This window comes from Ammospiza caudacuta, chromosome 14 (genome assembly GCF_027887145.1).
Source record: "Ammospiza caudacuta isolate bAmmCau1 chromosome 14, bAmmCau1.pri, whole genome shotgun sequence".
In the NCBI taxonomy this organism is placed as follows: Eukaryota; Metazoa; Chordata; class Aves; order Passeriformes; family Passerellidae; genus Ammospiza; species Ammospiza caudacuta.
In genome coordinates this window covers 7,092,651-7,104,916 of record NC_080606.1, presented here as the reverse complement: position 1 = coordinate 7,104,916, position 12,266 = coordinate 7,092,651, and the positions used below count along the sequence as shown (strand labels likewise).

Below are 12,266 nucleotides of genomic sequence, written 5' to 3'. Positions count from 1 at the left end.
GTGCACACTCACTGCCCAGTGACACAGGCACACCCACAGTCAAGGGCTGGGGTACTGGAGCACCTGCTGAATTCTGACACACACAAACACACGTGGCCATGCTGCTACAAGCCATCACTTTCAGATTTCTGACAGTCACCCTTTGCCCACATCCCTGTTTGCTCCTGGCTGGCTATGTTCTTGGCCAGAACATTTATAGCCCCTGGTATTATCCCTCCAAAGCTGTGACGCATTCTTAACCACAACCCGGAGAACACACTGAGATTATAATATACAAACATGTAGGGAAGATATACACACTCAGACACACCAGGGGATAAAACAGACGGGGAGGAAACGAGGAACTTTATGTTACTGTCTTTTCTAATGAGATAGAAAGTGGCAGATGTAAAGATTTCATTCAACCAACAATCTCTTTTATGATATGAATAAACTACTAAAACAGATTTAATCCTTTATAAAATCAGATTATAAGAAGCAGACAAAATCACAAGTTTATTCAATACGCCATCTTATCCAGTGTGACTAATGCATTATTTGTATGAAGTTAAAGTGGCGCGTTGGAAAGCTATGAAATAAATCAAATGCTCTACTTTATGTAATCTTAACAGACAGATCCCATTAGGATTCTACTATGCATAGCTGTTGGTTAAAATCATTGACCAGTATCCTTATAAATTAATCAACTGAGGTAATGCTGGCTTGGCTGTCATCATTTATTCCTAATCTACATTTAGAATTCAATTCAACTTTTCAAGCCCTTTAGAACAGGTTTATCAATTCTCTCACCCTTGCTTCAGACATCAACCTAACTGGTAATTGTTTACAAAAGACCCAGTACAATGGAACAGTATCTTTTTTGTTCCTTTTCTTTCCACAGATACCACAATGCATATAGACACTGCATTATAATTAGTTAGGAAGATATTAAATCTTAACCAAACATTCTAGCCTGCCTCAATTTTTTGATGAGACCTTTTATCATTGAAGTTGAATTTGCAGGCAGATTGTGTGAGTTTACACAAGTGAGAATCATTACAAAATCTAAAATAACCCTGATCTGGTTGAAAGGCAGCTAGCAGAATATTTTTGGTTATAGATATATAGGCGGGGAAAAAAGCCTCCTAGATATCAGGTTATTTGTGGAGCTCTAATGTGTTTTCAAACATATGACTTCTGTGTTATGTCTGTGTATTTTATGCAGTTTCTAGTCATGTTTGTTAGATGTCTGCATGTCACGTACTGCAAGATTCATGAGCAGTCTACAACCAGGAAAAATTCTCACACAACAGCTTGTCTTGGGTAATGGGGAAAGAAACAGCAGAGTGAAGTGACAAGGAAGTGTATTATTTATTATCCTGATGAGGATAACACCTAGTCATGGTCTACCATCCAAACATGCTCACTGTCCTGCTGACAGAGCTACGATTCTGAATGAGAGCACAGGTGTTTCCCTACACAAATACCAAAACTCTCTTTAATTATATTCCCTTATCTATAATCCCTCCATGGGCACATTAAAAACCAGTCAGTTTGGGCAAGGGCTCTTTAAAGAGAGAAGGGAAGACTGAGCAGTAACAAAAACATTGCAATAGATTGCATAATATTTCTGGAGCTCTACCACAGAGTAGGTAAAGGTCATCTGCTCCCAAAATGAAATGAGAAAGAAAGGGAAGCTGTGGCTAAGTATGGTTTAGAGTTCACTAAATCAATGAAAAACTTCAACCAGCTGCAGTGGCCTCCAGCTCAGCCCTCTAGTGCAAATTTACTGGCCCACAGACAAGTATCAAAGCCACAAAGACAATGCTTCCAACTATGTATGACACTAATCATCTCCCTAATTGCCTAAAAATGATACACAGGATTTCAACAAAATTCATTCCCTTCTTCAAAGGCACATTGTTAATTTCATCATCAAAATCCACCAGCACAGTCTATTAAAACACATATATGAAAATATCTCCTACATTTCAGGGACATAAAAAAAAAAAAAAACCATGAATTGTTTTTGCTGCCTGTTTTCCCTTGAACCTTGAAAGAAAGGACCTCAGAATAAAATTTTGCCCTGTATTCTTTTTTTGTCCAATCACAAGGATGTACTTTTCCTCGTGCTTGCTGAATGCAACACAGTAATTTGTATCCCCAAGTGGTATAAATAGAAAATATGCTCAGTCTAATAACATATGTGAGGAAAACTCATGCCCAGGGTTAACCAACAAAGCAGCAGCGATCTGCTAGAAACAAAGGCAGCTGGCTCAAATAGCAACAATGCTTCTGAAAAACTGTGGATGTACTATTCAGTGAGCCATCCAAGGGATGACGTTTACTTATGCTACAGCTGCATATACAAAGCTTTGCTATAAGATCTGGTAAATGACAAGTCTTCTGGAGTGACAAGATGGTTCTGTCTCCAAAAAGTCCATGGCCTTCACTGTCCAGCTATACTAGCAGGGCAAATTACATGAAGTGGACACACTGTAAATAAATTCTGCCCTTCAGAAGAGTTTTCTGCTTTGATTATCTTCTCTTGCACTGCCCAAATCCCACCATTTCTCTTTACAGGCTTGCCTTGCCCCTACTAATATATCTGCCTAGGTTTCTGTCTTCCTCTATCAACATAAACATTCATAAACATTAAGGGACTTAACCTCATCACACCCCCACAGAATAGGAAAATATACCCATCAGACTTGGCAAGCAGTGAAGTGGAACTCAGCTGCACTCCTGACCAACGATGAGTCCTTCTGCAGGTCACTTCTCTCTTCCCACTCCCCACTGTGCAAGGAGGGGTGATGACAATGACTTCTCTGGAAGTCTAACACTAAAAACTGGAGATACACTTCTCACTTCACAAAAGGAGGTAAAGCAGAGACAAATCATTATTGGTTGAAGGTTCTCTGGCTAGAAACATCACCCCATTTTTCTAAACATGTGTGATATCATCAGCACAAATGCTGCATCCAACACAAGGATCTCTGTGCATTAGCTATGCCACAATCAATACCATTTGCTTTTCTTGTAGGTAACACTGTACAAGCAAGCCAGTGAAGGACTATGTAGCTAGAGTGAAGTTCACAGTAGAGAAAATGTCAAAAGCAGCTCCCAGCTGACACCCATGAAGATGAAAAAGTGAGCAGAAAGACCAGATAAAGGTAACTACACAGCTGGCCCTTCTCTCTCATGCTTTGCACCTGAACAAAAAAAAAAAAAAAAATAACAAGGCAAATCACCACAGAAGTAAATACTATTGCCTCACTTTTGACTTTGCAAAGGCAGTAAAGTAGCTAGCCACAGTACCAGTGAGAGAATCCATGTTCTGTTCCTAAAAAGATATATTCACCTTGATTTCACAAACTTAAAAATGACAACAACCCTTTCCAGTATTACCAAAAATAGCAATGCAACTCAGTTCCTTCTCCAAGCAACCACTAGCCCTCAGCCACTGGCCAATGCCTCAATTCCTTCACCTACCCCTCTTCAAAGGCTTGGTGGGCTTGGTGAAGACAAATGGGCTTTCCAATGTGCAACCAAGCAGAAAGCCATGAAAATCAAAGGGCTGCTTTTTGAGTAAATATGAGCTCCAAAGCCATTGTCCTCTCCCACAGAGGAGATCTACAAAAATGCTTACTATAGCATGTGCACAGTATTCTTTACAGCTCTGCCTCCCTGCTGACCACCAGCCCCAGGGCTCACTCCACTTCCCATGACAATTGGCTTCACCACACCCACTGACTTGTATTGGAACTCTTTCAGGGACCCTAACTAATGAGTTTTTAAACACTTGTAGACAGAGAAGATAATTCCTCATCATTATTCTTCATAGGAAACACCAGGAAGAATGTCACTCCATTGTTCTACAGGAAAGAAACTGGAAGAAAAATCACCCCCACATTCAAAAGAGCAGCCCTAAGCTCTCATACATGAACTGGCTGTCCCCCAAGCTATGGGGGTCTCACCTGAGAGTTCAGGACAGAGATCTAAAGCATGTGCAAACTTCTGAAAACATCTCTTACTCTGGCATGCCTGCACACTAAGAGGTCCATAACCAACAGACATATAATGTTCCAAGACAGTATTCTCAAATACAAGCGTGGCTACTGACCAGCAGCACAGAAACAGAATCACCAAAACACTGTATTACTGCAGGATCTCAGTTACCCTCATGACATGAGACTGAAATAAATAGGAATGGGAGACCTTAATAAGAATTTATATTTAAAGCTTTGCATTTGCTTTCTCTACTGACAGTTATATGTTCTTTTTCCACACAAGAGAAATCTTGACCTAAACCAGTAATAAAGGCCAAAAAAAAAAGAACAAGTAAACTTACATAACATGCTGTTACCCTCAGACATAAAAACATTTTAAATAAAAAGCATTCCATTATGAAGCCACCTTCTCAACACAGATCATAAGCCACCAAGGACTGCTCTGCTTTCACCCAGTGTCACTTTCAGGTGTCTATCACTTTGCAGGCTGCAGATATTATCACCTATCAAAAGAGCCTACATTTGGATGTCCAAGAAAACTTCTGAGCTACAATTGAATCCTGCCAACAGTCCATGTAAATTAGTGCCAAATGGAAAAAGCACTAGTCTCAGTAGTAAGGCTTCTGCAGGTTTGAGCCCCAGGCACTGGCAATGTAGAGCTACAGAATTTACTCATTCCACAACATCATGCACACCCACAGCATACAAAAATAGCTATTATAATACTTGTCAAAGGAACAACTCAGTGATTTTTAACTTGGTGCTCTATCTTGTTTTCTTCTTTGCTGGTTGTTAATACCCCACCCCTATAACTACATATAATTATGAGTGGGCTATTCATGTCTTACTATAACTGGTAGCACCATGCAGCATGTGAGTCAGGAATCTGAACTGCTGACTACAGCTCCTCACTAAACAAGTCTTACACACCACACATAGTAAATGGCATTCCCTATCCTCTGCTCCACCTACAAGGAAAACCAGCTTCTAGTTGTGGTATCATCTCCAACTCTCCTTAAAACTCACCATCCCAAATTCCATGAAATAAGGACTCAGTTATAATCTCCAGCAAAAAGACACAGATCAACAGCTGAGGTCACAAGGAAAAAATATTTCAAATGAGAGTTTTCTTCTCTCAGTGGCTTCATTTGAATATATTATTAAAATGTTATTAAAACATTATATACAGTTTTACCAAAGAAACTACAGACCTTTGCTTAAAAGTCATAACAATTTATGTCGTTGATCTGCTATGTACAAGTTGAGAAATAGTCACTTCATGATAAAACACTTTGTAACAGCTGGGAAGTTAACAGCAGGAAGTTTTGGGTTATTCCCTTACCTCAGCTCTCTTGCTCCACATTACTTTTTCAGCACTACGAGCCCAGCCTTGTAAACCCATCAAACTGACTGCACTCAATAGGAGTCCTGTTGAAATTTAGGTGCAATATACAATTTTTATAAAGTTTCTTCAAGACTGGACTCCAGTAAAGTGTATTTGAAAACAAGCCCTCGAGCTCATTCCCCAACCATTTCCTCACAAATAAAGGCTTAACATCATATGGCCTTAGTGAGAATCTTTGGTCAAACAACTGTCTCATTAGAAGTTATTCAAAATGGAGCTTAAAAGCTACTGACACACACACTGCCATCCTTCCTCTCATTTTTTTAATCTCTACAGTTGTCCATTAGTCAGGAGTAATGTACCTTTTGACCTCTGACCAAAGCTATTAGAACAATTTAAACAAATATTTTGGTTACAAAGCATCAACACAGAACATTCAGTAACAATAAAAGGATGAAAGAGCTGTCTTTTAGAGTCACTGTTGTGACTTCCTGACCATGTTATATTATGGAAGGTTACACTAACTTGACATCTTACTTGATTTACAACCTTTTTCAATGCTTAAGAAAGAATTTGCAACATTGCAAAACCCAGAATTGTGGCACATTTTCAGTTTTCAGTGTTAATAGATGTTTGATGGCTTTAGAAAATCTATTCTGTTAACTGCAATCAAGAGAAAAGATTCAAGCTTTCCCCTCCATTTTTCTTGTCTTTCCGTAAAAGAAAGGCAGTAAATTTGAATTGGACAGGTTCAGAATTAGGCTCTGAGGAGTTTTTCCACATGCATAGTATTAGGCATGCGCAGGGAGCCTTGCTGATCTGGGCATTAGAGAGTTGCTCCACATTTAAAGAAGTCTGCCTTTTGGCCAAAATGGGCAAATCAAGGGCTCTCTCCAGTCAACTGGGAGCACCTTCACTGGCATCACTGGCCACTGACTCACACCAAGGCTGGAGGAAGACATGGGCTCTTCATGGCATTTATTGACTACATGCATTTAACAGACATTCAGGAACCAAATCCTTCCAGTCCCTGACACAAAAATAATTTCATTACCTCAAACTAAAGGCACAGGGAAAATACAGGATAGGGTCTATCTGTTTAGATGCTTATTCTAAATGCTTCATGGGTTTAAGGCATAAAATGCTTTTTTCAATCCCTCTAGATTTTTTTTAATGAGATTTAATATTTGCATTCCTTCTGACTGCCCAGTTATTGGTGAAATCATGTAAAGCTGCTGTAGATTTCAGGGAAATAGATGGGTACTGTACAGGCAAAAATAACATCTGCTTTCACTACCATATACATCAAAAACTGGGATTTAGTCATTAGTAAAACACATTGAGCATTTTGGGATGATCAAGGACCCAGTCTGGTGAAACCTAAGCTGAAATCAGAGTTGTTTTAATAGGATGTCTCATGTGCTTAAAGACACATACCTGTCTATGGGCTCTGATAAATTAAGGGCCATGTGCTTTTTCTAAGTTTAGCACAAATTTTATGCATCTCAATGTTGGACATTTTTCTTTACCTAGATAAAAACAGAATTTGGGCCTTTAAAAAGGAAGAATTTCGGTAATACAAAAAGCATCACAACACTCCTTCCACAATGCTGGAGCATATTGCCACAGTCCTAAGAAGCATAAAAAGACCAGCAGTGCCCATGCATTTTCTCAAACATCATTTAGTATATTTAAGTTAATAATTTGCAGAATATCACATTTGCCACTCTAAATTATTTAGAAAATTCCAGGTTGCAGAAGTACTCTTGTCAGACAAAAGAAATAATTTTGCTTTACTGAAGGACCTGCATCATAATACCATCTTTTACTAAGAAGAAAACCCCAAACAATATAATTGGCATTCATGTACAAACTGCTTAAATGCTCTCAAGTTCTGCTTGGCTTCAGAATAGCTGAACAGCACCTGAAGTATCTACTCTCCATCCCAATTTGTATATTTTAAAAAACATTAAATTCTTGAATGAATCATTAGGAAAACAACTCAAATGATGTTAAACTGATAGTAACTTTGCCTCATAGGATAGATGCGAGCTTAATGTTTGCAAACAGCCAAATTCTTTCAAGATTTACACTCCATGAAGTTCAATATCAGCCAGGGAAGAATTACTAAATCAGCATGTACTTCAAGTACAGGTTTTGGCCCAAGACTATTTTTGGTCTTCTTCAGCTGCTTGTTTTGACAGCATCTAATCCCCCTCACACACCCACCAGTGGCCACACAATCTATCCATTTACACTTTCAAAGCAAATTCAAAATGAAACATTCTCAAATAATTACTCGTGGATGTCTGTAATTCAAACCCAAAAAGTAACTGCAATTCAACTGTAATATTTCTTAGGGAAAAGAAAGGGACAGGGAGAAAAATCTTACAGAATCCTTCAAAATGTGACCTTTTCATACACTAATGCTCTCACCATCACCCCATGAAAATTAAAAAAAAATAAAATCTAACTCCCGAAGAGCTTATCTACTCTATTTCACACATTCCCACCAGAAACACAACACAGCTTCCACGTTAGGAAGACTTTTCATTTAGTGAGTTATTACAATCCTTGGTGAAAGAACAGTAACTGAGAAGGTCTTCTGCAGAGGTACAAGGCAGAGAGGGAAGCAGGAGGGTGGGTGAAGAGGGGGAAATAGCCAGGGCTGGGACTGAAACAGTTCATCTTTGTCTGGAGAGCAGGATCACCCCCTCCAGGTTGAGGACTATGCTGAAAGAGTGCGCTGCTGTGGCATGCGGCGTGTTTCTCCATTCACACAGGAGAGGAACCTGGCCCACAGATGGCCTGTTCTCAGCTTTGTCAGCCACAAACAGACCTTTGAACTTTCTATTTATATAACAGTTTAGTGAGTTTAAGCCTCTTCCTGTATAACTGGCAGTTTGCTGGTTTTTGCTGTAATTAGGCTACTTGTGATACATCATATAACATAGGAAAAAAAACAAGAGGTTTGTTTCTCTGCAGGGCTAAGCCTTCCTCCTTGCAACCACACAGCTAAGATGACACTGTTACCTGCTCATCTTATTTTACCTTGCCAGGTTTTGATTTACATACCCCAATATGCATTTTTCTGCTAAGTATTTTCTCAACTTCCACTTTTTTAAAGATTGGAGGACTTAAACATATTAATACCTATGACAATCAAGGTAACATAAACCAAGAATTTTTCTGCCTTTGTTTTTGCTAGTGAGGAGTATATATCCCAGGGTGGTTGGGTCTTTGTTGGGTTTTGTTGTTTCCCAGCTGCTGATTAATGACACCACCTTGCTCCATAAGCAGGTTCAAATCTAGCCACATGGTCCCAGGCCACAGCAAGATTTCATTTACTTGGTTACCACAGACAAGCATGGAAAGTGATTTAAAAGATGAAATTTGATTTTTAACAGCAAGTGGTCCCCTTGGTGCACACAGGCATTCAAGCTTTTCATTATATCCATCTCCCTTTCTTTCTCCCTCATAGAATGGCTCATATTAAATGCAAGCCCAGGTGAACACTTCTTATTCATCCAGGAATCATAGCAGACTTCAGCTTTGGCCCTTTCATCTCATCCTGAGTTTACATTTACCTAAATTGTTTTGGGTATTTTTCAGTTTTTTTCAAGTCTGGCAAAACATCCACAAGGATTTTTGTGGCCTCATCTTACACATTTTACCCCATTGTTAACAAAAACCCGACACCAACTCTCAGCTACCTTCCTAATCACATTCACAACGACGGGTCAATGAAACATCTCATTCTTGTACTACTGTGATCTCTCCTAATATGGGAAACTAAAGGGCTGATTCTGCAGTTTGTGTCATCAAGACAAAGCTCCACTAATCATCTGGAAGGCCAGGTGAGAATTTCAGCACATGTGCAGTGCCACTGCACACTGTAACAATCACAGCTCTTGAGAAAATATGTTTCAAAAAGTGACACAAAAATGTAACTCCATTGGAGGTGGGGGGAAATTAACTATATTTTTCCCATCAACAAGTATCTTTCACAAAGTCATTTCCTGGTAAAAAAGCAAGGCAAAGAAAGTTTACCTTTACATCTTTTCATCAGATTAAAAAAAAAAATTCTGCTCAAGCTATAAATATTTTTTTTAATATATTTCTCAGGCTAATGATGTTTTTGTTGTACTTTGCATACAGATAATACAAACACCCACACACACAGTAGGCCTGAGCTTGCCTTCTTGGTGATTGCAGCACAGATTAAGAGAAGTTTTGGGTTTGCAAGGAATGCAGAAGAGGGTCCCTAATTGCCTTATAAATGCTTGTGAAACATGTTTTACAAAGGCCAGCTCACAGGCAAGAGGAGGGCAGCTTCGAAATAAGAAGCAGCAATTCACACATCATGTTATATGTACTTATTTGCAAATATTACAAAGCAACCACACCATATTGGATACAGAGACAAAATTAATAAATCTTGATGGATGTGCATGCATATTCCTGGGTGTGTGGAGATGATGTATGTATAACACATTACATACATACACATGTTTGTGGACAGAGAAGATAAATTTAACTCTCTGTAAGCGATGCAACTACTTGTCAGAGACAAACATATTTACATGTATAATAAAATACATGTCACATTTGTGTAGACATGTAGATTATGTACCCACATGTTATATATGTGCTTACATATACTAATTGGGTTGCTAAAAGCTAAATGCAACTTGATCTCTGCAGTATGTGTGAATGCCTGTGCCACATAGAGAGTTTGAGCAGATATCAAACTGTTTGAAACAGTTAAAGTAAAAACGTTCTCTCATCATGAACCCTAAAACCACTAAAAACAAAACATTTCACAGTACAAAAAACAGCAAATAGAATTTTTGAATGAGAGGCAATATATTCATATTTTATGGAAAAACTGAGGCACGAGAGTTCACCTCTTTCTGATGCACATCTCTAAATCCATATAAAACCATGGTCAAATGAAAGTAAGTTATTAAGCAAACACTAAAACTCAATACCTCTAAATGCCTAGTATTTGAACTACACCCACATATTGGGTTGTAACAGCTTCTATTAAATTAATGTTACCCACATTATAAATTAGGCAAATTGTATGCAAATATTATTTGAGCAGTAATACGGTGGTTATCAGTTGTCTGCAAAATAAATTAGTGTAGCAGAGTAAAGATAGCGTAGTAGAAGCATAATATTTAATTGAGCACTAATTTTATTGTGATTATTACTTTTAAATAACAACAGCATGATTATTAAAAAGATGTAATACAATGGATTATGCAGAGCTGATAAAACATGCACATGATCCAAAACGCCTGCTTACAGATTAATATTGATATAGTGTAATTTATGGTTGTGAGGATTTACTCCCAATTGCTGTAAAATGGAACGTGACAGGTATTTGGTTCTGATTACGATGGATTTGCAAGTATAGCTGTTAGACCGTGTTTGGCAAAATGACAGTTATTAACAAGATATATTACCTTTTTCCTAGACATACCTTTATATTATCAACAAAGTAAAGTAAACCCTCTGCAAAACACGAGGTCCAAATGCACATACATACACATATATAATCTATGTGGCATTTAGAGATTAGGATCACAAAATACAGTATTTTAGTCTTTCTTCCTTAGCAAATTGCACTCCAGCCTAAAAGCATTTAACAAAGCAGTAACCAACCTCTGAATTTCCCCATGCATAGTTAAGGAATTATATTCGCTAAATTGAAAAGTAAAGAAAGAACCAATAAAACCAGCCAAAGAATAAGCATAATCTCATTAACCAGCCACAGAAGTGACTAAGTACCTACCCAAATTCTAACTTTCCCAGCTACTTGTCACCCATCAAAAATTCCTTAACATTCACTTTGACAACAAGTTTACAATGCACTCAAACAGATGCACCGATCTTTTAAAGGTGTGCACCTATTTACAGAGCAATATAAACCTAAAATTCCATTCTTAAAATAAATGGAAATAAAAGAAAAATGATGCAGAGACGGGCAGGGAAAAAAAGACCTGTTATAATATCACGGATACTGATCTTGCCACTTCCAAAACTAACTTCAATAACGCTTCATCTAGAATAGGAAACCAGCAAAACCAGCAACAGAAGCCCCCACACCGATCTGAGCTACAGCCGAACTGTGCCACACAGCGAAACTACAGTTGCGGTTCTCCCCGTGAAAGGAACATTGTCAGTGACAGCAGTAAACACAACATTAGCAAAGCCACGATCCCGGGGAACATCGCCGCCCCTGCTCGGGAGGGGGCTGCCACCGCTGATCGCAGCCGGCACCGGCACCTCTCGGCGCTGCCCTGCGGGCCAACTTCGCCCCCCGCCGCCGCGCTCCGAGCGCTGCTCCCCAGCCGGGGCCGCGGAGCGTGGCTGGAGCCGGCCGGCACCGGCTGCCCCGGCCGGCCCCGCTGCCCGCGGGCGCAGCGCGGACCCGCTCCCCGCTGGCACCGGGCGCTGCGCCCCTCAACAAAGGCTACGGCACCGGGGGAGCGAGCAGGGAAGGGTAGGAAGGAGGCAGCTGGAAGAAGGAGAGGGGTGGAGAGACGGGGAGGGGAGGTGGTGCGGGAGGGGGAGAAACCAAAACCAAAAAAAAAAAAAAAAGACCCACCACCCGAAAAAACCTACCACTGCTGCTCTAAGTCCCAGTCCCTGAAAAAGTCGAATAGGTCCATAACGATGTGGTGGGGAGACTCAGAGAAGTGGTGCCCCCTCCCCGCCCCGCAGAGCCGAGCCGAGCCCAGCCGGCGCGGCTATCGCTGGCCGGCCCGCATGGGCAGCGGCGCCGCGGGGAGCGGCGGCCGCCGCGGGGCCGCGCGGAGCCGCCCGGGGTGGCGGAGCGCCGCCGCCGCCGCCAGCAGCGCGGCGCGGCTGTGCCCGGCTGGGAGAGGCAGCGCAGCGGCGGCGGCGGCCCGGCGCACACACAC

The 12,266-nt window shown here is 40.4% G+C and overlaps 1 protein-coding gene across 4 annotated transcripts in view; it reads right to left on the bottom strand.

Annotated features, from left to right (window-relative positions):
- Positions 1 to 12,023, bottom strand: part of AFF2 (ALF transcription elongation factor 2) — a 330,786-nt gene extending 318,763 nt beyond the window's left edge. For all 4 annotated transcript variants that reach the window (XM_058814367.1, XM_058814370.1, XM_058814369.1 and 1 more), the window contains exon 1: positions 11,968 to 12,023. In XM_058814367.1, the coding sequence (XP_058670350.1) occupies positions 11,968 to 12,014 (47 nt within the window). In that variant the 5' untranslated portion in view covers positions 12,015 to 12,023. The remainder of the gene's footprint in view (positions 1 to 11,967) is intronic.
- Positions 12,024 to 12,266: the final 243 nt, after the last annotated feature.